At 39.8% G+C, this 24,531-nt stretch overlaps 1 protein-coding gene across 1 annotated transcript in view; it reads left to right on the top strand.

Annotated features, from left to right (window-relative positions):
- The window catches only part of ARHGEF26 (Rho guanine nucleotide exchange factor 26), a 117,197-nt gene that overhangs the window by 51,399 nt on the left and 41,267 nt on the right, over positions 1-24,531 (top strand). The window contains exons 7-9 of the mRNA XM_019731993.2: positions 9,058-9,210; positions 11,993-12,122; positions 15,373-15,447. Coding sequence (XP_019587552.2) covers positions 9,058-9,210; positions 11,993-12,122; positions 15,373-15,447 — 358 coding nt within the window. The remainder of the gene's footprint in view (positions 1-9,057; positions 9,211-11,992; positions 12,123-15,372; positions 15,448-24,531) is intronic.

Consider the following 24,531-nt stretch of genomic DNA (forward strand, 5'->3'; position numbering starts at 1 on the left):
CTTTTTTGTTTGACTTGACTTTGTTCCAGTAGCCTATAAATTTATTCTTGGTGCTGTTTCCAAGCCCAACCAAGAATCCACATTTTCCTGGTTTGTTTATAATTTATAATTTATTCTCTAACTGCGTCCACAAAAGGCTCAAGGCTACTTACGGTAAATGGCAAGCGCACAATGAGTCTGTTTAAGTGGGAAGCAGAAAACAAGGGGGGGACGAAGAGAGCCCACATGCCCAGCGGCTTCTCCTGGTAGTTACGAGGAGTGAGGGTTGTGCCCTGCAAAACCCTCTCACGCAGCCAAGGTGACAGGGTCACAGAATTGGTTTTGTAATTATCATCTAATAGTTCCTCAGAAGTTATAAAACTTTTCTAGGTTTTGAGTTTTCAAAGAGTTTTTGCCAGGCAATGGATTAGCAAAACTATTCGTGAAATTACAAGCCCGGTGTTTCAGATTTTGTGTAAGAAGCATATACAACCGCCTTTGATATTTGCCAACCAGCAGAGCTATTCAGTGCCACCTCACCCCAGCCCAGGCCCATCGTGACCACCCTGATAATTTAATGTCGTTCTTAAATCAGGCCTGGTAGATACTCGCCTCATATGATCATTCTCTGTTCTTCTCCTTGGAAGGTGGCACTTTAACAGCGGGGAAAGGAGGAGGGACAGGTATCTAGTATTGATTCATTCAGCACACGTACCAAGTGCTCATGCTTTGCTAGACCCTAGAGATCCAAGGGTGAACCAGATTTCAGTCTGCAGGGTCATATCTAAAATTGGGGTTTCGGGGGGGGGGGAGATTTTCCATGAGATGTAAATTAATAGTTGCGCTCAAATAAAAAATACTGAAGAGCTGTCAAACTGTGTGGAATAGCCCAGAGTATCCCAAGCCCAGGCACACACACAGGCTTTCATTTCTTTTACGGACATTTTGATAAGAGTGCTGGCCCATGCTTTCTGGCATCCATTGATGTCATCCTCATTTCTGGGAAAAGTTAAAATATGGATGAATGCATGTGAGTAGCACTGGGACAAAAGAATCAAGTACACCAAATGTTACCATGGAAACAGTCACCCTTTCCTCCAGTTTATTTTTGCGAAGCAGATTCTGATGATAAATACTTTGAATTCTCATTTTTAAGTGAAAACTCAGTCTAATAGTATTAGGATTTCAAGGACTTTTGAAACACTGTTTTTCTGTCTGTGTATGGTCCTGTTCATACTCCTTCTGGCATGTACATTATCAGCGAGAAGGACAAAGGAAACCCAAGCCCTGATACGGAGGGGTCTTGGGGGCACTTAGTTCTGTAGTCTGCCTTTGCCTTCCCTTCCCCCGGCCCACACTTCACTTTCCTCCTTTGGGATTTGCTGGGTACCTTGAACTGAAGGTGTCTGGGGAACCGGATTCACTGAGCAGGCTCTGTGCTTTGTGATATTCAGGATAAGAAAACCCTTAGTTTATTTCTTTCACCTCAGTCTCTTCTGCCCTATCTCCAGGCTCATCTTAAAGGTTTTAACAAGGTGATAAGGATCTTTTATCGAAAACCATCCTGTGGATTTTAAGGATCAAAGAGTAGCTATCAGAATGGGAAGGAGGGCTACCAGAACACTTTTGTTTAGAACATATTTTTTCTCACATTCCCAACCACTGGTAATTTCAACCTTTAGTTCCTCATTCTTAATCTGGAGATAGAATTCCAGAAGACAATGCTAGAATAGAATGTGAGAAAACGTATAGTCTGCTAAGGAAGAAACCTTGTGAGACCTTTACCAGATCAGGATGTAGGGTATACTCATTGAGGAAAAACAGTTGTGTGTTTTCGTCAAATTAGCAGATGTCCTATCAGTGTTAGTCTGGGGAAGGATTCATAGATGAGCTTGACCTTGTTCATCATCAGTATTGATTGACTGGGAATAGTTGCCTGGAGAGCAAATTCTGAATCCAGGCAGAGTGCCACGTGCAGTTAGTAACGCCTGCCATGGGTTACTGGTGGTACCCTTGCCATGCTTTTGCTACCCCTGATCCAACGTATTAAAAGAAATTGATGCTGATCTTTAGTGTCCAACTGACCACCAAACAAATCCCCATACAAATCCCGAATCTCACATATCCACAGCAGAATATAAGTTCGTTTTGGTAGAGTACAGAATGTTCTATTGGTGTTCTGTTAGGAAAATATTTCCAGCAGCACATAGTTTGTTGTCACTTATCTGGAATATTTCTTTGTTCAGTGAAGACACTTTACTATATAAGAGCAACTGTAGACATGTGAAACCTGCCTGGTATGTTTCCTGTCTCCAGGATAAGTGATCACGACCCTCTCTGGGATGCTGCAGCCGCTTAGATTGACAGCTCATTTGGACGAGGAAGAAGTCCAGGAATGATTTGCGTTTGCTTTAGGCAGATGGATATTAATGAAGAAAAAGTACCTTGAAAGGATGCCATTCTGAGAAGGGCACAGGATAGCACTGATTATAACCAGATCCCTGCTGTCTGTGCTTTCCCTGCGTGAGTGTCCAGTGCTGAGCTGCTTAGCTGTTCTGGAATCCTTCCTAAATTGGGTGGGGCAGGGGTTGATCTGGTAGGTTTTTCAGTAAGTGCAGCTGGCTTTGGGTCTCATTTTTGTGACCTTACTGGACAGGATTGTAAACGTTCATGCTGGAAGTTTGTGTCTTCACTGGTGGTCCTCACTGCACCTACCACAGTTCTGGGAACCCAGTTTGAGGTTCCCAGATAGGTTCCCAAATATATGCTGACTTGACTTACCAGTGAGGAAAGCAAGGTAGATAGAGACTGACCAATTTGTGGGTGTTACATACTTGGTAAAATAGCACTAGAACAAAATGTCTTGACCAGGTTTCATCTTTATAATTTTCTATTTAAAACACAAATTTGATTTGTTCGCATCACATAGTTGACTATCTCCTATGTTCCAGGTACTGTGCCCAGGACCTGGGCACATAGTGTTGCATTGTACACAACAGCCATGGCCTCTGTCCTCCAGACCTTGCTAAGAAAGCAAGTGTAAACTAAATCGTAATATAATTAATTATGGTCATTATATTATGATTTGGTAGGAATACCAAAGAAGAAGTAGAGGGGTCTATAAGCACATAAAATCGGGGAGCTTAACCAAGCTTCCCAGGACCAGAGAAAGTTTCCTGAAGGAGATGAAATCTAATCCAAGACTTGAGGGATGAGGGGCAAAGAGGAGGGTGGCAGGGAACAGGAAAGGCCAAAATGAATGACTCCCAGAGTTTCACAGGGTAACTGGAATCCCCTATTTGCTCACACTGTGTCGAGCAGGACCAGAACACACCATGACCCTCCCCTGGAGGCTGACCTCAGGCAGTTGTTGACTCTTCTAGTGTCCTGCTCACCTTGCCGCAGAGTGAATCCACTATGAAAGTCTTGACAATGTCGATGTGTGTAATTTACATGCTGAGATGATTCCATAGCTTGTCTTCTTGGAAAGTAGTTTTAATTTATTTTTCAGTTCAGCTGTTAGTCTTCTTGCTGGATGTCTAGTGTGAGGGCTGGATCGTAATAACAGACAGGCAAGAAGAGCAGGCACCTGCGAGCAAAGGCTGTAGGTGTGATGGTTGATTCACAGGCTCTGGACTCAGAAAGGTCCTGGCTCTGGGTTCACACGAAGGTTCGGTTGTTTTGAATTTTGACATAAGGTCTCTTAGCCTTGGTTTTCTTACCTGTAAAATGTTTTAGGTATAATGGCCATCTCATAAAGTAGGCTTGAGGATTAAATTAAATGAGCCAGTATATGGGAAGCAAGTAGCCCTGAACTTGGTACAATGATTGGTGGTCCTAATTATGGATTGTTTGCTGCTTTACATCGGAAAAGCCTGTCATCCTTTGCTAGACACATGGAAGGAGATTTTGTTGGTTTGACTGATTTAAAACAGATTTATTGTCTGTATCAAATAAGTTTTCATCTCCCCTGTAGATTGATGGATTGACTGTACAGTCTTCAAGAGCTATCAGGAACGCTCATATCTGATAGGCCAGTTATATTACCAGTTGAGTTTTAAGAAGGCTGTTAGTAATGGTATGGGGATATTTACACCTCACATTTGTAGATCTTTTCTGCCTACTGCCGAAGGGAGAAAGGGAAGCTAAGAAAAGTACTTGCACTATGTGGCTATCTCACAGTTGACTTTGTTCTTTTCCCAAAAAAATGCAGTGCCACATTTAAGCCTATCACTTGATAAAGCAACCAGAAAAAGCCTAAAGCATATACACAGTCCCTGAATGAAGTTCTAGGAAATATTAGAGGAGAGTTTACAGGCCATGAGCAAGCTCTTCAAACATGGTCTTGTAGTCATCACCTTGAAGTCCCACCTCCTGGGAGGCCGCCCTGGTGTTCTTGGTGGTCTGACTATTGCCTGCACAGCCAGAAGCTCACCTGGGCAGGCTGCACTCTCTGAAGCACTCATTTGAGGTGGTGACGGTGAGTCAATAGTCAAGCTGGGCTAACTTGGGTTTCTAGTTAGGAGGCAGTGTTTTCAGGAAGCCTTTTCTGGTTTATCAGAAGTTTCTCAAAATCTAGACTTTAATGATAAGATTAGAATTTTGGTAGAAAGAAAAAAAAGAGGGACAGGTTGTGTAACACAATTGGTTGGAAAATATGATCATTTTGGTAATGCTACAAAATGGAAAAATTGTAAAAAATTATAGCACTGAAGTATATTTCTCTTAAGTAAGCGGGCATTTTCCCGCCAAATCGCGTCGTAACGCGGGGCTTTTTTGACATTTTCTCGCCAAAATTAGACTTTCCGTAAAATATTCATATCTTTCGATCTATTTGATATTTTTCTATGAAACTTTCAGTGTTTTAGTTTAAAAAGAGGTCTCTATTTATTTACTTTGCAAAATTTTTGCCGGTTCCAACTAGAGGCGATATGACGAGTTTACTCGTTTCCCGCAAAAAATGTGTTAAAAAGTTGTGCCTAAAATAAGCCAAATGACTTTACAAATTCACTCAGGTTTCATGCAGGGAACCAGAATGCTTTTACTTTTGCTTCAGATTTTATTTGGATCAGCAGCATTCTTGGTTATGGGAATAATACCTCATTCTTCAGTAACACTTTCTTGGTCTTTTTGTAGCTCAGCTCACTTAGTAAAGTACGCAAAATTTGCCAAAATAACCAATAGATAATTGAACACAGAAAGCTTTAAATTGTGTCTTAATTATGCTAATGTCAAAATATAAAATGAGTGGCTTGGTTTATATTATATTAAAGTAAGTAGCATAAACATGTATTTCATTAGTACTTTGTTTTTAATCTTGTACTTTGGCAAGCCTTTTACTGTGATAAATGAATTTTCCTTTTCATTTGGAAAAGCCAAGTTACTGTTGTTTTTGGTTATATAGTTGCATTCCTTCAGATTGTGACAGTTAGCTAAAGACAAGAAACTGCAAAAGACACTTGCCTCTAAGATATTTATTTCTTAGATTTACATGATAATGACCTTATGAATGGTTTCTTATTTTTTAAATTTTCTGTAAACATTCTCTTAAATGACACTTGAAATTAAAATAAAGTACAAATATTTTGCATGTATATGAAAACCAGCTAAAAATGAGCTGGGCCTCTGACTACATACTATCTAGAATCGCTATGGCTCAGAATTCTCACAGATGTGTATTTTCAGTTGGCCGTTTGACATCTGCAAGGCAAAACTACACTGCTTGCTTCTTGCTCCTCCTAAACCCCTGTCTTCGTGAATGCTTGATGACCCAATTTGATGCCTCGGTAGAAACCTTAAATAGAAATTCTTCCTTGACTTTCCTATCCAATGAGTTTCTCCATTCTATCCACTTTTCCTCCAAATTCGTTCCCTAATCTGTGTCCCTTCTTTTTCATTTCCCACTGCCAGTCTTTATCGTCACTTGCCCAGTGTAACCGTCTCACTAGCCTGGTTGAAGTATGTCTCTCCCCACTTGGAATCCATCCCTCCACTGCCCTAATTTTCCCTGATTGGGTGATTTATTGTCTTGTGGATTCCTGTGGTCCACAGATGAAGCTCAAGCTCCTTAGTATATACAGTCAAACCTTTGCAGTCATCTCTGACCTGCTGTTTGGCTGTCATTCTCTGCCATTGTTCCTCCTGTGGTCCACACCTCAGCCTCACTCAACTACTCACGTTTTCTTGAATGAGACTCATGGCTGGGCCCACGTTGTTCACCCAGCGCATGGTGCTGTGGCCCTCTGCTTCCAGACATGACATTCTTATCGCTGAAGACCCGCCTCACACCCTCCCTTACCTGTGTCCTGCCTTCAGGACTTTTCATGTATGCCTGCCTCTGTTACAGATCTTGTTCTGTCATGAATTGGTCCATACCTCCCAGGGGCCACTCCACTGTCCGTGTCAGGAGGGAAGGCTTCCTTCTTACTCAACTTTCATTTAATGAAATAATCTCCCCTTGACATATAACGCAGCTACCTCTGTGTCAGTTAGTGGTATTATACTGTCTTCTCTTGTGGACACTGCTGTTGGCACAGAGTCCATGACGCTGGAATTCCACCTGTAGGTACGCACCTAACCCAGAGATTTGAAAACAGGGACTCAAACAGACACTTGTATGCGAATGTTCACGGCATCGTTATTCACAATGGCCAAGGATCTATGAGCAGATGAATGGATACACAAAATACGGTACATACATACCAAGGAATATTATTCAGCCATGAAGAGAAATAAAGTTCTGATAACATGCCCCAATGTGGCTGAACTTAGAAAACATTACACAAAGGGAAATAAGCCAACAATAAGCACAACTATTGTGTGATTCCACTTCTATGAAATATCTGCAGTAGGCATACACAGAGACAGAAGGTAGATCAGAGGTTATCAGAGACTAGAGAGAGGGAAATGGGAGTTACTGCCTAATGGGAATAGCCTTGATAGGGTGATGAAAAGATTTTGGAAATAGATAATGGTGATGGTTGCACAACATTGTGAATGGACTTCATACCACTGAATTGTACACTTAAAAATGGTTAAAATGGCAAATTTTATGTTACGTATGAAAAATAGTTCACAATGAAAAAACTATAGTTCATGTAATTTTAAAAAAAGATACTACCACCAACAAACACCCTTATATGCTCATGTCTCAACATGTAGTTATATGCAAGAATGTTATCTTTCTGTATCATCTATGTTTATCATTCTTACCTTCCTGATACAGCATACATTTCTTTAAGTCAAGGACTAGTCAATATAGGAAAATATCCTTTAAGAAACATGGCTTTTGTTTGGGAGTTTAGAATTGGTTGTTTTTGAAATTGCTGAAACTTGAAGAAGCAGGTTTGATATTTTATTTGAATATGAATGGACTCAGTCCTGACAAAGTGTCATGAAGCCGTTGACTGGGTTTTGGCACATATTGGTGTGTTTTCTGGCCTACTATCTAAGAACTGTGCACATTAACTCTCATACAGTTGGAAAGAAAGGCAAACGGTCCGGCAAAGTCTGCTTTAAGTTTTTTCTCTTGCTGTTTTAAAACAAGGGGCTTGGATGAGTAGGCCAGTTACCATCTGTGGAGGGGAATCATTGATGATTTTCTCTGTGTCCTTTTTAAAGGAAATAAAAATGTCAGTGCTTTCTCAGAGTATAAATGATTTCACTCTTCTAGGAAGTTAAAGTGTAGTTTTCTTTTAAGCTCCTATGGAAACTTGAAAAGCTAAAATAAGTATTGAGGACAAGCTAATACTACAGTTTATACTAAAATGAGTTTAATGTACATGTACATATATAAAACCAAAGCCTCCTAATGTCGTGATTGTTTTATATCTTAGTGTCAGGAATTTCTTTGAAAATAACTGAGGAATAAACATGAGAAAAGGGTAGCCCATATTTACTATTGTCTTGTATACAATTTCTGTTGTCACATTCACTGTCAGCCTTGGATTATGATCGAGTCCGTCCAGCAAGCTGGTAAGGAGCAATGATGTACTTAATTCTAAAGAGCTTATTGAAAACTAAATTTCCCTTACATTACTGTTCCAGAAATCAACGTTAGAAATTACTGTTGATTTTTACCTTCAGCTCCCTTTTTTGGAAAGTGCTTTGGTCTTCGTGTGATAGTTATTTCTAATAGATTTTCCTACCACTCTGAAATTGGGCAATAAATGGGCTGTAGGGCAGTTCTCAAATTTTACTGTTCATTTAAATCAGCTGGAGATCTTGATAACACGCAGGTTCAGATGGGGGGAGGTGGGTGGTAAGATTTGCGTTTCTAAGAAGCTCCTGGGTGATACCAGTGCTGCTGGTTCATGGACCACATTCTGAGCAGCAATACTCTGGGTGGAACCTGGCACAATTACAAATACCTGATTTTGATGTTCTGTTAAAATTGGATGCAATCTTGGGTTGCCAGATAAAATACAAGATGCCTGAGTTGTTCCATGCAATAGTTGGCACATACTTGTACTAAAAAAAATTATTCATTGTTATCTGAAATTTAATTTTAACTGAACTGGACTGGACTCAATATCCGCAGACACACACACACACACACACACACACACACACACACACACAGTCTGGCAACCCTAAATTACAATCTAAATAATTTTTGAAGATACTTAAATGCCGTGCATATTATTAGATTTAAAATACGATTATTTTTATTTTGACAGAGAAGACACAGAATTAGGTTTATTTCAGACTTGCTGCTTAAACACTTACACGTTTTACTCATGTGCTTTCCAATACAATAAAATATGTAAGCATCAACCTCTCCCCTCAATAATTAGATAGTTGTTGAAGAATAGTGAAATCTGTATATTCTGAAATATGTCTGAAAGCACAGGAATGCACTGGATTATCAATGTTTTAAACTGACCACTTGACGTTATAAGGTATCAACATGATAGATTTAAATTTAGACATTTTTAATAGTTTTTTTCTTGTATCTTTTTGAGTTGGTACGTACGGTTGATATTTTCAAACCCTGAATAATCGCATTACGTGAGGATAATCTGTTGTCAATTAAAGCATATGGAAGAAAGTATAAATGCTGTTCTTTGTTTTTTTCAGATTCTTTACAGAGTTGGAAGCCAGGCATCAGAATAATATCCTCATAGATGACATAAGTGACATTGTGGAAAAACATACAACATCAACATTTGACCCGTATGTGAAATACTGCACAAATGAAGTCTATCAACAACGAACACTACAAAAATTGTTGTAAGCTATATTGAATGTTACAACTTTAATTGTCTCACCTTGTTGTAATTGATTCAATAACATTGATTGAAATTAATTGATCTCCTATATCATATTTAGAAATACTTCCTATTTGCCAGCGAGAAATGTTTAAGAGGATTGCTTTCAGACTGAGGGTCTTTGAGTAGGAAAAAGTCTAGTCTGTGGAGAATTTTCTCTCTCAAGCAATTAATGAAAATATAGTTTGTTGTTGTGTTCCTTGCCATTTTTTTTTTGTTTTTTAATAAATTGTTCTGTTGCTGTGATCTTCATTTTACCTTCCCAGTTTGCTAAACCTTTAACTGGCCATTAAGTAGTTTGACTGAGGCCCAGAGAGTTTTTGAGTAGGTTGAGTTGTGCCTAGGATCCAGAGTTTTCTCTAGTATCCTAATCTTCCTTGCCTGAAATGACAAAAGCTGTTTATAGGAATAGCTGATGTTCCCCTCTGGGTAGTCTGAGAAGGGAAGGTCTGAAGGAAAACAAAGAAACGAAAAGTATTTAAAGACTTTAATTATAAAACAAAAAAAGAGTTAAGTTTTACATTTCCCCTCCACACCTTTTCCCTTTGTCCATCTAGGCTACTCAGAGCCCTCTCTGTCTTTAAAGGTCAGCAATTATTCAGAAATGTCTATATTGTTTTATTTTGGAGGGACTTGTTTATCACAAGTAGCAGCTGTTTTACAGTGCAGTTGTGCATTGCTGTGAACTTAGTTTGGGGATTTACTGGGGCTGTTATCATTCTCATTCCCTCTTGTTAGTTGTGGCATTTGTGACCTTCGCTTGGAACTCGGGGCAGCATCCCTGCAATGGGTCAGCCCTATGATGAGGTGGGGGCTGATGATGCTTCCCTATGGCTGCTTGGAGAGACAGCCCCTAGGAGGTGAGAATGGCTGATTATGCCCCTTCGCCTTCCACATCCTCATGAAGCTCTTGTGCAGGGAGGGAAACCCACAGCTGCCAACCCCCAAATGAGGTTTTTAGTGCAAAGCAGGGTTTGTTAGCACTACTGACATTGTGGGCTGGATAACTGTCTTGTGGGGACACCGTGCACGTCGTAGCGTGTTAACAGCATCCTTGGCCAGTAGGTGCTGGGACATCCCGTCACTCCAGTTGTGTTCACCAAAAATGCCTACAACGGTGCCATGTCCCTTGGGGGGGGGGGCGGGAATCACACCCCTCGCTTTCCCTAACCACCCTACTCCTGCTGGGAACTGCTGATACAATGGTTGCTCTGTAACTTAGAAAACACCAAGTTACATGTTCAAAAACAAAGCCTTAAATTAGAGCTAAATTTCATATTGTTTTCTTTTTTCTGTTTTTTTGTACAATTTAAAAAGTGGGAACAGGAGCTGCTATATATTATGTAACTGAAAACAATAAAGGTTTTATTTAAATTCGCTTAATGATACCATCATTTGAGCTTTCACCTGGGAATTAGTAGTTGTGTTTTCAGGAGCTTTGTAGCAGTTGATGTGAATTTACACCTAGGGCAATGACATCCAACCTTACCTGCATTTTGGAAACTCCTGGGCATCCGAAAACAAGCAAACAAACAAAGCCCAGGGTCCATTGCCGACTATTTAATCAGAATCTTTGGAGGTGGGGGTGGCTGATACCTAAGTGATTTAAAGATGCAACTGGTTTAGAGTTTGATTTTTTTTAAAAAAAACTTCCTAAAAATCTTTTCAAAACTAGCAGGGAAGAAAATTTAAAACTCATGTTAAGAAAGTGAACTTAAATCATGTTTGTGTAATTTCTTTTAATTTAATTACTCTTTTGGATATTTCCTAATTTATTCTTAGCAGACTTGAATCAAATCACCTAATTTTCAAAATATATGTATTTTTTGAAAAGGTCACAACTGCCACTATTAGCCTGCTTCTTGGCCTCCCCCTGCCCTCCAGTGTGGGATTATAGTTCCCAGGACCATCCCTTCCCCATGTCCTCCTTGCAAGTCACAGTGCAGCCCCTCAGAGCTCCTCTTGGGGGTGAGGTGAAGTGAGAGAGTCAGAGAGACCTAGGTTTGACTTGTGCTTTCGTCAAATACCAGGTTATTGTCTGGCAAATCAGTCACCTTTCTGGGTCTCCATTCTTATTGGAATCCCCTCTTGGCCTCCCTTAAAAGTTGTATGGGTAGTTCCACATAAGATCATATATGTTGGTGTATCTTGCTAAAGTCTGCAAAAATGTGACAGTATTATTGTTGTTCTTGTGTCACTGGGAGAGAAGAAATACTCTGGCCGACATGGTAAGAAGGTTTTCTGTCTTAGAAGCTTTGAGCAAATCCAAAAGCTTCCTACTTAGTAAAGCTGGTCTGACATTTCTTTCTTAGATTATTGTCTAGGGCTACAGAAGTGGCCTAAACCAAATCACTTGTTATCTTTTTAATGGAATGTTCATAGATTATGAGATATGAGGTCTAGCTTGTATACTAATTTGTGATTGATACGTTCACCATTATGATACCATTTCCTCTTCATTTGTTTATTTTCCACTTCCTCAAATTTCTAGCTCATACAATTCCATCTTATGGTTCATACCATTATCTTAAACTTATATCTTATATTCAGTCTTGATTATAAAAGGCAGACAAGCCATCTATGTCTGCCTATGTTATTATGTATTCATGTTGTTCTGTATATTTAAAAATCATTGATAATATATGAATTTATCACAATATTTTGTTATAACATTTTTACTTGTTTTTTAAGTTGAGGAGGGAGTTTTTTGAAGTTTCTTCTTTCTTTCTTTTTTCCCCCCGCAGAGCGACCAATCCATCTTTTAAGGAAGTATTGACACGAATTGAGTCCCACGAAGACTGCAGGAACTTACCCATGATCTCTTTTCTCATTCTCCCCATGCAGAGGGTAACCCGCCTTCCGCTGCTGATGGATGTAAGTCATGATCTGGTGGCTCTTTCCTCTCTAGATAAATGCACCACCATAAATCTGATTAAGAAAATTATTCTTATCCCACTTATATTGTTGCCTGACCCCTCTATAAAATCCTCTAATTGAGTGAGAAGGTGTTATTCGATTGGAAATCCTCCCTTGTGTCTATCTTCGGGAATTATCTTCAATTTAGGTTTGTGTGGTCACTGTGAAGAATTTAGATCACATCACTCACTTGCCATTTTTTGAAATGGGAAGAATATTGATTTCTTGAAGTCAGGAGTCCTGGATTTCGGTTCCAGCTGAGCCACTAGGTGCATGACCATGAGCGAGTCACTTAATCTCTTTGGGCCTCAGTTTCCTCAGGTTGATCACTAAGATCCCTTCCCTGTAATGTTCCAAGATGCTTCCCTTTCACATGGGGATGAGACTGTCTCCAGCATCACAAGGCACGCTACTTACCTCTATGTGAGATTGTGCGAAGCGGATGAGAAAAGTCCAGCATCTTCTCTCCACATAAATATTGGGAAACTTGCAGAATTTTGAAAATTTAGCTCTCTCATTTTGTGTGACTGTGGGTGAGTTAAAAGGGTCTGTGTCTGTGTGCATGTATCTGTGTGTGTGAGTGTGTGTGAGTGTGAGAGAGAGCATGTGTGTTTTATTTATTAAAGTTTATTGGGGTGACGATGGTTAGTAAAGTTGCATAGGTTTTACGTGTACAATTCTGTGATACATCATCTATATATCACATTGTGTGTTCACCACCCAGAGTCAGTTCTCCCACCATCACCATATATTTGATCCCTTTTACCCTCATCTACCACCTCCCTCCCACCTTACCCTCTGGTAACCACTGATGTGTGGGATATAAAACTGAATGCAAATATAAAGCAATGCAACAACAGAGGAACAAGACAAACAAAGAAACAAAACTCATAGACATAGACGATAGTTTTGTTTTTGGCTTAACAAAAGTTTATTTTTACATTCTATCCCAACTTGCTCCCTAAGTATGCCCTGACTTGCTCACTCTGCACCTTTGCTCACATTGTGCGTGGCTTCCACTTCTCAACTTTCCTTTTCCACATGATCAAAACAAGTATATCTTACAAGCACTAGCTCTAGTGCTCCTTTTTTTCATAAAGCCTTACTCGATTCTCCGCCAACCAGGTTTATCTTCCTTCCCATCTGAACACCCACAGCACTCCGAGAGAAGGAACTCTGACATGTAAACTTAGTGTAGTGAAATCCTTTCCTGGCTCTGGAATAAGACAGATTTGGGTACAAATCCTGGCTTTGCCACTTACTGTACGATCTCAGGCAAATTGCTTAACTTCATCTGAAATCTAAGTGTAATATGTACTTGCAGGGTTGGCATGAAAACAAATGAAATAGTAAATGTTAAGCTTGACAATAATAGACGATGTTTCTTGACTAAATTCATAAATATAGTACAGGCTTGTGCTGAGTTATATTAATATTGTGAAATTTTCCTAAGATACCTTTAAGGAACAGTTACTGTGCTTTCTTCTGTAAGAATTTATCAGAAGTAAGTTGTTTAAAAAAAGGTTTATTTCATGTGACTTCTAAGATTTTTATAAAAATATGAAACTTTGATTTATATAGGGAAATATTATTTCAAATTTTACTATATTTTAACAAGAAATGGGTGCTTTCTAAATGTAACATTTTTTGTAATGTTATGAATTTTTAGGGTTCTTCTTTTTCTCCTTCTGAAAACGCTTTAGCCATGTTTCTCTAGATTCTGTATATGCTGTGATCTCTCAGCCTTTCGTAGTCTCTCGCTGTTTAATTTTGGTAAAATTGCTTGAATAGATTGGGACTCAAAATCTAACATACGCTGTTGGAGGTTTATGCCATAATTGCCCAGTGGGCTCTACATTTTTATGGGTCAGAGACCCTTTTGAGATTTTGAGTTAAGCTGTAGTCGTTCTCCCTAGAAAATTCAGTATGCACAAAATTTTACATAAAATTGATGTGTACGAAGACACTCGGCACTCAGCATGCCTGCTCTCTGGGACATTAACCAGTATTTTTCAAACTGTTTTCATATGCATTCGTGAGTTGTGAAGTTGCTTTTTTGAATCATGGGCAGTGTTGTAAAAAATGAAGTAGAATAGAACATGCAGTATATGACGTGTACATCCTTCATAATGTGGTTAAATATTTCATTAAAAAATGGTTTCATTTTTGTGTCTGCATGTATTGGTTACAGTCTAAACATATTTCTAACAGGGGGTCATAGTAAAAAAAAAAAATTGAGAGCCATTAATATAAACCCACAGGAGGCACACTCTGTGCTTCTCACATATCACAGAGAACAATCCTACAACCTGTCAGATTTACAGGCCTGGTGCTCATCTACGTGTCAGGTACCAGTGGTTTGCTAGATCCCAATAACCTGCCGCTTATGCTTGATGCCTGTTGCCCTAATCTGTGTTCTAGGTGTGAAAATCTGGCCACCTAGACAGAATCTAAATGTACTTAAAACAGTCTCTTCAATTTTACTTCATTTAGAGATTTAGTTAAACTTCTTAATTGTGGTGAACATTTTAAACAATTAAAATGGTCCCGATGACTTGAAATGAGTAGTTTCAAAAGTTACATGTAATCGGTTTACCTTGAATGGACACTCTTTGAGCTTAATTTTACCATCACAAAAAATTGCAGTATAACCATATCAAGAGCAAATCCAGCAGCCTTTTTTTCTTGATCTTTGCATTCAGTTGTATCGTCTACAAATATTGTTAGTTACCTTTAATAATAGTGATGATAAAGTAATTTTATCATTTATCGAGGGCCTGAGATATGCCAGGCACTCATGGAGAACTTTATATCTATTGCCATTTAATCGTTGCAACAACCTTGTGATGTAGCTAGTATTATCCTCATTTTGCAGTGGAGAAACTGAAGCTTATCGAGACAGAGTACATGACTTGCCCAAGGTCAAGTAGCTAGTTAAGGGACAGAACTCAGATGTGAAACCAGGTTCATCCACCTCTGAACTCTATCTTCTTACTTAGCCATTCCTTGGATTTCCTCTGATCCTGTGTGTTTAAAGACTATTTTGTAGTTTTGTAACTGGATTTTAATGTCATTGTCATACTCACCCATCATATTTTGTTCAGCATTGTTCAGTTTGCTTTGTATAAGAGGATATGTCTTGACATTGGTTTTATTTCACTTACTAAAACAAATCAATTGATTTTTTTCTTCTTTTACTTCATTGCAGACTATCTGTCAAAAAACACCTAAGGACTCTCCCAAGTATGAAGTCTGCAAAAGGGCCTTGAAGGAAGTAAGCAAGGTAACTCTTGAGTAATGCATCAGCCAATAAATCATTCAAATTCCTCAGAAGAGAATGTGTCTGGGTTTGATGCTGAAAACTGGTAAATGCTCGCAGCCATGTGCACAGCATTCTTTAGCTGAAAGACAAAATCGTGTTTGCTGTACTCAAATGAAATGTGTATCTTTACAGTTTCAGACAGTCTTGCATTGAGAGCCTAGATATTTTCTGGTGGTGTCTGAAAAGCTGTCCATTCATTCTCTCTTAAATAAATATTTATTGAGTATTGACTAGTGTGCCAGGCATAATGCTAGCCCTTGAGAAACGGTGATGAGCAAGACAGTTGTGGTTACTCCCCTTGTGGAATTTGCCTGTAGAGGGGAAGACAGACAGTAAATAGAAATTACAATAAAGGATGGTGAGTGACGTGATCGGGGAAAACATAGTAGTGTTTACGCTGAACCTAAAGCAGGAGTAGCTGTAAGTCAGGGATTAAGGGACAGAGAGTATCTCAGTTATACATAGAGATCCAAAGGCAAGAAAATGTTGGAGAATTTGGAGAACTGGAATTTTCTTCATTTGACTATGGAGCCTAGTCTAGGAGAGAGAGTACTGGGGGGCTATGTTAGAGAATTGGGGACCTTATCCTAAGATTACGCAAAAGCTACAGATTCTTGTCCTGTGAAGGTGATAATGGGGATGGGACCAGTTGTGAGGCTTGTGTAGTGGATTAGGGTAGAGATGACAGTGATGTGATAGAAAGATGGTGAGAAGCAAACCTATAATATTGGGGAGCTAGGCATGGAAATTGATTGGGTGAGCATATTGGGGTCAGAAGTCAAGGAATATAGTCTCTGGTTTAGGCAACTAGATAGATGCTTTTGCTTATCTTAATAATAGAAACAGGGAGAAGCTGATGAGTTCCACTTCAGATATGTTGTAATTGAGATTCCTGTGGAATCTCCAAGTTGGCTGAATAAATAGGTCAGGAGCTCAGAGGAGAGACTGGAATTGGAGACATGAATTTGGGAATCATCAGCATCTGGGTGGTTTTTGAAGATGATTTTGGGAGAGCAGCTGAGATTACCCAGAAACAGTGTGTAGAAGTAGTGAGTCTGAGATCCAGCCATGAAGAACACCAACGTTCGTCTGGTTCAGAAGGAACCAGCAGAGGAGACTTAACAAACTGAAGAAATCCGACCAAAGAGGGAGGAAAACCATAAGGTTCCTGGCAAATAGCAAATGATTTGGTGAAAGGAAGGTGAGCCCTGTTGAGTGCTCCTGGAAGATAGAGGGAAATAATGAGTGAAGCATTCATGGGGTTTCTCATCTGGTAGGTTGTGCCCTGACAGCAGTGGGCGCGGAAGCCAGATTGGAGCGGGCTGAGGAAAGAGTGGGAGGTGTGACTATGTAGCCAGCCAGCAAGTGTAGCTAGCGGTTTCAACAAAGGGGCTGTGAGTGGAAAGAGAAAGAAAGCTATCACTGAAAGAGAAGTAGAGGGTCTTTTTCCATTTAAAGATTAGAAAAATGTGGATACGTTTAAATGCTGATAGAACTATCGAGCTGAGAGAAAGCAATAGAAAGTTTAGGAGTCAATGAGGGTAATGTATGAGCAAAGATCATGATAGCATCAGAAGCTTCCTAAACGTAGTAAAGCTATGCTCCACTTTGAATTGAGCAAGTCTTTGTACCATATTACTACAAAGTAGTTTAATCAACTTTGAATTGACTCAATCTTACTTATGCTCACCTTTGCCAATAATTACAAAATCATGGGTTTTATGAGCTAGTTATTTATGACATATATGTTTATGTTAAAAATAAGTTTGTAAGTGTCTCAGTTCATTTGGGCCACTATGACAAAATACCACAGACTGGTACCTTATAAATATCAGGAATTTGTTTCCCACAGTTCTGGAGGTTGAGCTGTCCAAGGTCAAGGTGCCGGCATGGTCTGATGAGCACCCTCTTCCAGGTTGCATACTTCTCGTTGTAGCCTCACGTGGTGGAGGGGGCTGGGAGCTCCCTGGAGTCCCTTTTATGAAGCACTGATCCCATTCATGAAGGCTTTACCCTCAGACTTCTAAGCACCTCCCCCAGAGGTCCCATTTCCTGGTACCATCATCTTTGGGGGTTAAGATTTCAATCAATGTATTTTAGGGCGATACAAACATTTAAACCATAGCAATCTGAAATTCAGCTCTTGCCCCTTCAGTGGTCTGCGCGTCCGTTGGGGAAACATAAAGTGAAGAAACTTTCCCTGATACATGCGAGGTCACCTGAAGTCCTACCGCCAGTGGATCTCTCCTCTGGGACCCCAAACCTTGTGCTGCCTTCCTAGAGGAGTGGGGGAGGGGAGGGTCTTTAGGACAAGCTACTAGAACGTTCTAGCCTTGGACACGCAAGAGATTTTTCAAATTTTGTTTGTTACTGAGAAGTTGAAAAAATTCACACAGACGAGAGAAAAGAGGAAGATGGCAATAATTCGTTGTTGAATTAGACTGTGAATGACATTTAATTTTTTTCGAGAATTTCCCATTGCAGTTACAGTAGATGACCATGTTCCTTCAGGCAACTCTTGTTCACTTGATTCAACAATTGTACTTTAGGAGAAAGGCTGGCAAAATGTCATAGATCAGTGAGTTGCCTTACTTTGATATAAATTTTAAGTATAAAAAAGCCTCTCTGTGAAGAAATGCTGTTCCATGACTTGTTTCCTCTGTAGGGCAGCATTTCTTTCTCTCTTTCAAGCGTGAGTCATGAATCTCAGAATTATTTCCCTAGTCTCCTAGTGTTAAGTGGAAACTGAAGTCACTGACATGTCCAGCTCAGGAATTCATCTGTTTCATTTGTGAAAGTTACTGATGGGGTTTTGTAGATTCTGGGAAAACAGTACCAGCATTTTCAACAGAAAGATTGTGCATATTGAGCATTTTCAGTTCACAATGAAAATGCAGAATTTCACTTGTTTGTTTTATCTGAAATGAAAGAAATTGGGAGTTCCCAATATTTATTTTAGAGAGTTTTTGCCACCAGACTCCACCTCAGGTCCTTGGGCAAGTCTCTCTAGATAGTCCTTCCTTTTTGGGGGAAAAAAAGAAAAAACAATCCCTCTTTGATAATTAAAATACTAATGAAATTTATTTGCAGTGTGAATAATACTTCAGTAAAATTGCTCATGCATGTTTCCGAAGTGACTGTGACAACTTAACTGAAATTGGGGCCTTTGGAAGACTTACTGCCCTAGTCAAACAACAAAAAACAAGAAAGATATTTCTGTTAAATGAAAAATGTGTTTATTTCCCGATTTTCTGTTCACATGCTGAGGTGGACCTGGGGGCAGGGAAATTTCTAGGGAATCTGATAGTTCAGCTTGTGCAAAGTGGTGTCTGGTGTGTAAGGAGTGGTGGTCAAGAGATGGTTTCTTATGCCAATGAAATCTTCCCTGCTGCTCTGCTCTGTTTACTCTCCCATGGAAAGAGAAGAACTGCTTTAACTCTTACCTCATAAAAATCTACTTATATTTGGAGATGGTATTAAGTTATAAGCCTTTCTCCTAGTGGCAACAAAAAACAAGTCTCTTTAATCTTGTCCTGTGACTTTTGCTTCTGCTGTTTACCAAGAGCTGGATGTAGATCTATCAACATGAAAAGATCTCTAAGCTATATTATTAAGTGAGGAACATCAAGTTGCAGAATAACACGAAGAGTGTAATGGCATCTAGATAATAAAATATTTTTACTTGCCTGTATGTATGTTATCGATATATAGAAACAGTCCTAGAACCATACACATCAAACTTTCAACCATCATTACTTGTGGTAAAGGGGGCCGAATGTGGAAAGGAGGAATTAATAAGATTTCTATTTTTCACTCAGAGTACTGCTCTGTAAGAATGTATTGAAAGTTTACAAAGGTATATATTTTAAAGTAAACTAATAAGTGTACAGTACCAAAAATTTGGCAAATGTAAGTAAGAGACAGAAAATAAAATGTATCAGTAATTTTATCAAAGATAATGACTTGCCATTTTACTGTATAGCTTTCACATTAGGTTTCTATCCAATACTAGTGTATAGATGTTCATGCATACTTCATTTCATTTACTATTCTAAATGGTCATGCTCATCTGATTCCTTCTAAAGGTACATTTTGAGAAGTGGGTTTATTGGGACAAAAATGTAGGTATTTTAAAAGGTCTCCCCAGGCCTTGAAGAAAGGTTCTTCCCATGCCCACGGCCACCAGAACTCTTTGTAATTGTCTATCTTCCTACACACTTCCTGGCATCACATACTGTCTTAATCTTTGTGAACTTGATAGATTGAAAAGATTTTAGTTTTGTTTTAATTGATAATTCTTTATTAGAGGGATTGAGTCCCCCCCAAATAAATTTGGCATAAAACAAACAAAAAAATCAGTGAGTTAAATTTATTAACACTTTGACAGATGCTGAAGGAAGGCCCAACTTTAATATACTGAGGGTGATTTTAATAAAATCACCAGACCACACATACCCAGATTAGTGCTTATCCCTTCAAAATAGTCATTAATTGGAGTCCACTGATGATACCATTGCTTAAGATATTTGGGGAACTTTTTTGTTTTTAATATGCTTTCTGAAGTGGTGGCATGACTATCTTTTGCTAGTGGAGTCAATATTTGGAAGTTTAGGAACTAAGATGATAACCCAAACTTAATAATTCCATTTGTTCCCCATTCATTTTAATATGGGATAATTATAAAGGAATTGTTCTTTTTTTTTTTTTTTTTTTAAGTGACTTATACGTTGTCTCTGGAGGCAGTTTGTTTACACAGAAACATTTACTGAATGTTCGCTGTGAATTAGGTGCTGCGTTGGGTTAGGCAGGCACTGGGCTTACAAATAAGGAAATGTTACCATCTTTGCTCTCTAATCTTTTTGGAGAAGTAATGTCCAAGATGAGTCCTGAAAGAGAAGTAGAGGGAATCCGTCTAGATCAGAAGGGGTCAGTGGGGTAGAGTGGGGTGAAGGGTGCTCAGGCAGAGGGAAAAACGTGTAAAATTGTGTAGGCAGGATGGAGTGTGGCCCTTGGCTGGAAGTTTGGTAGGGTTCAGGCCCAAATAACAGCAGCGAGAGGTTAGGGATCAGTAGGTAGGTGCCAGATCGTGGTCGTGCTAAGACTTAATTCTGAAAGCTGTGGGGAGACTTTTGAAGGATTTTAAGCCCTGGAGTTTCATGATCATATTTGAACTTAGAAATATGGACAACATTCTTTGGAGGATACATAAGGATAGGGCAGAAGTGATAGCAGACAATCAGGAGGCTAGTAATCCAGGGGAGAAGGGGTTTGAACCTACGTTCAGGGGGCAGGGCAAAGGGACGAACGTGGACAGCAGGACAGAAACGTTAAGGAGACTTTATGACTGCTTGGAGGTGGAGGACAAAGGAGAGGGAGGTGTCTGAGGACCACGGTTTTTGACTTGAGGACGTGGGTGATGCTGGGATCTTTATTACTGAGACGGAGAACACTGGGCCGGGTGGTAGGGGGTTGAAGGAAGTAATGCTCAGGTTTGGTCATTCTCTGAGTTCGAGGTGGCTCTGGGACATCCAAAAAGAGATGTCGTCTAGGTAGTTGGATGTAGAGCCGGGAGGATGGAACAAGTCCGGGAGCATAGATTTGAAAACTATGAGCATATTTCCTCCAGAGAAAGCATACAAATGCCCTGAGCAGTGGCTGCCCGATTGGACTGCACTCTGACATGTCTCAACTCTTGGAAGATACTGCAGTTTCAAGTTGCCACTAACCCTAGCCAAAGCCAGGGTATTTTCAGTGGCTAGCTTTGATCAGATTTAGCTGTCAGTCCCTGATCAGTGAACTCTTCAGACCAATCAGACCTAAAAATTGCACTGTGACAGAAGATTGATGTAGCCTCCAAATCTAGAAATCTGTTCAGTAATTGGAAATCATTCAAGCATCCATCAATAGGGATTGAATAAATACACTGTTCAAAGCCCATATGATCAAAGCATAAATTACATCTTATCGCTCCCCTGTTGAAAGGCTACAGGTGGCTTCTCTCTGCACTTAGAATACAGTCCAGACCCCTTAAGAACCTGCATGCTCTGACCCTGGCCTGTTTCTCTAGCTTTATCTTGTGCCAGCTTCCGTGTGTCAGGGTCTTTCACTTTCTTGGCACACCAGCACTTTCCCATCGTTGGCCCTGGGTGTGTGGTGTAGGCTCTGCCTGGGCCACTGCTCTCCCTCTGCCTTCAGCTTTTAGCTCAAATGACCTCTCGGGAGAAGCCCCTGGCTCCACTTTCATCATGTCCTCTCTACCTCCCCTGTTTTTTGCCTTTAAGATCTCAGTCTATAATGACTGTTTCTCCCCTCTGTCCTTCTCTGAGGACCAACATTGTATGTGAGGATCGAGATTGTATATCCCTTATTAAGTGTTGGAACCCTAGTACCTGACACCTGCCACATACAAAATAAACACGTTTTCAGTACATGTTATATATATTAGGGAAATATTGGTAATGAAAAAAGAATCAAGTAACAGACAAGCATAGAATGATCCCTTTACAAAAATAAAGGAAAAACTTCTGCACATACAATATGTGTGCGTTTACGTGTTCATATAAGCATAGGAGAAAAAGAGAAAGTGTGTAACCCAGCCTTTTTCCAATTATCCTGTGGAGTGGGATTAGGTCAGAATCTTTTAGGGCCTATTTTATTTACTTATGTGTTTATTTTATTTATTATTTATTGTTTACTTTTATTTATTATTTTACAGTGATCATATATTATATAACTTACTTCATAAAGCAGTAATATTAAAAATAAATCCAATTAAAATTTCCAGCTTTTATTTTTAACAATCACATTTGTCTTCATGGGCAGTGTACCTTGTTATGGACATTTTGTACAGATTTCAATTAATAAGAAATTGGACAAATTTTAGTTTAAGTCATTGAACTAATTATGCGTTAAGTACCGTGTAAAGGATAAACTCCTGTGTATTTCCTCTACTATCAATACTCTACTCATAGAATACTTCACTTCCGACACTTCTGGTGGCCAAATGTGTGCGTGTGGGGGTGGTTCTCCATGCCAAGCAATTCTGCTGTACCAGCGGGGTGTCTTACAATTCAATTCAATTGTAACTCTACCTGAAGAGAGCATCAGATCCCACAGGATAAGGGCTCAGTCCCACAAGACTACCCTCCCTGCCACCTGGGCTGCCAGTTTTAAGTCCAGCTGGTCACCTGTGCTTCTGACTGACTGCCTATAAATCAGAGGTACCTATCACCCCCACCTCGGTTTGATTAATTTGTTAGAGCAGCTCACAGAACACAAGAAAACCATTTACTTACTCGATTACCGGATTATTACAAAGGATACCAAAGATACGAGTGAACAGCCAGATGAAGACATAGGGTGAGTTCTGGAAGGGTCCCGAACACAGGAGCTTCTGACCGCATGGTGTTGAGGGTGCAACACCCTCCCGGCATGTGGATGTTCTTATTCACCAACTGAGGTACAGGGATTTTTATGGAGGAGGCTTCATTACATAGGCATGCCTGATTGATTAAGTCGTTGGCCATCAGTGAGCAAGTCAAGCTCCAGCCCTCCTCCCTTCCCCAGAAGTCTGGGGGATGGGGTGAAAGGTCCAACCCTCTTTCTAATCACTTGGCTGGTTCTCCTGGCAATCAGCCCCATCCCATCCTTAGGGGCTTTTCAAAAGTTACCTCATTAACATAAACGCAGTGTTTTTGAAAGGGGCTTGTTATGAATGAGTATCATATTATAACTGAAGATGCCCCTATGGCTCCTACATAGGAAATTACAAGGGTTTTACATGCTGTATGTTGGGAACTGTGGACAAAGACCAACCATATATTTCTTGTTATAAATCGCAATATTATAGGCACTCGTCAAAGGGCTGTGAATGCATTAGCTTTGTAGATGATTCAGTGATGCTAATGAAACTGAATGTCCTTTGGCCATCCTTGAAGAATCATTGACCATCAGGTTCCACCTGCTGAAGGCTTCCCTTTTCAGCATCCTGTTTACTGCTCACGGACTTTGCACATCCCACTCTGCTGAGAATTTACCTTTGAAGTTGGTAGTTTGCCTCCAGCTGCTCTGATTTGGAAATGAGGAGAAAGGTGCATCGTGCCCTGAGGATGGGTGAGGTTCCCGCGGGTGACGGCGAGGAGAAGGGGCAGAGAAAAGGAGCAGAGGGGACAGAGACCCGGACTGTGTGAGGAACCTGTGTGCGAAGGGTGTGGTGTGTCAAGGACACTCAGAACAGGCCCAGGGAGAGGGAGTGATTTGACCAATATACGACAGCTCCTTAGCTGTCAGAAATGAGTCTCTCGAGCTTCCCCAGTGCTAATTGTTTCTTGTGAAAGATCTGCGATAGCCAAGATACGGAAGCAACCTAAGTGTCCATCAATAGACGATTGGATAACGAAAATGTGATGTGTGTATGTATACACACACACACACACACACACACACACACACACAGTGGAATATTACTGTGCCATAAAAATGAAATCTTACCATTTGCGACAGCATGGATGGACTAGAGTGTATTATGCTAAATGAAATATGGCAGACAGAGAAAGACAAATACCATGATCTCACTTACATGTGGAATCTAAAGAGCAAAATAAACAAACAAACAAAATAGAAATAGACTTATAGAGAAAGAGAACAAACTGATGGTTGCCAAATGGGCGTGGGGTGAGGGGACAGGGTGAAAAAGGTGAAGGGATTAAGAAGTACAAATTGATAGTTACAAAATAGTCACGGGGATGTACAGTAAAGCATAGAGAATATAGTCAATAATATTGCAACAACTATATAGTGCCAGGTAGGTACCGTGTTTCCCTGAAAATAAGACGGGGTCTTATATTAATTTTTGCTCCAAAAGACGCATTAGGACTTATGTTCAGGGGATGCCATCCTGAAAAATCATGCTAAGGCTTATTTTCCTGTTAGGTCTTATTTTCGGGAAAACACAGTAGTAGACTTAATTGGGGGGATCGCCTCATAAATTATATTATGTATCTAACCACTATGCTGTGTGCCTGAAACTAATATAAAATAATATTT

The sequence above is a fragment of the Rhinolophus sinicus genome, linkage group LG01 (assembly GCF_036562045.2).
Source record: "Rhinolophus sinicus isolate RSC01 linkage group LG01, ASM3656204v1, whole genome shotgun sequence".
In the NCBI taxonomy this organism is placed as follows: domain Eukaryota; kingdom Metazoa; phylum Chordata; class Mammalia; order Chiroptera; family Rhinolophidae; genus Rhinolophus; species Rhinolophus sinicus.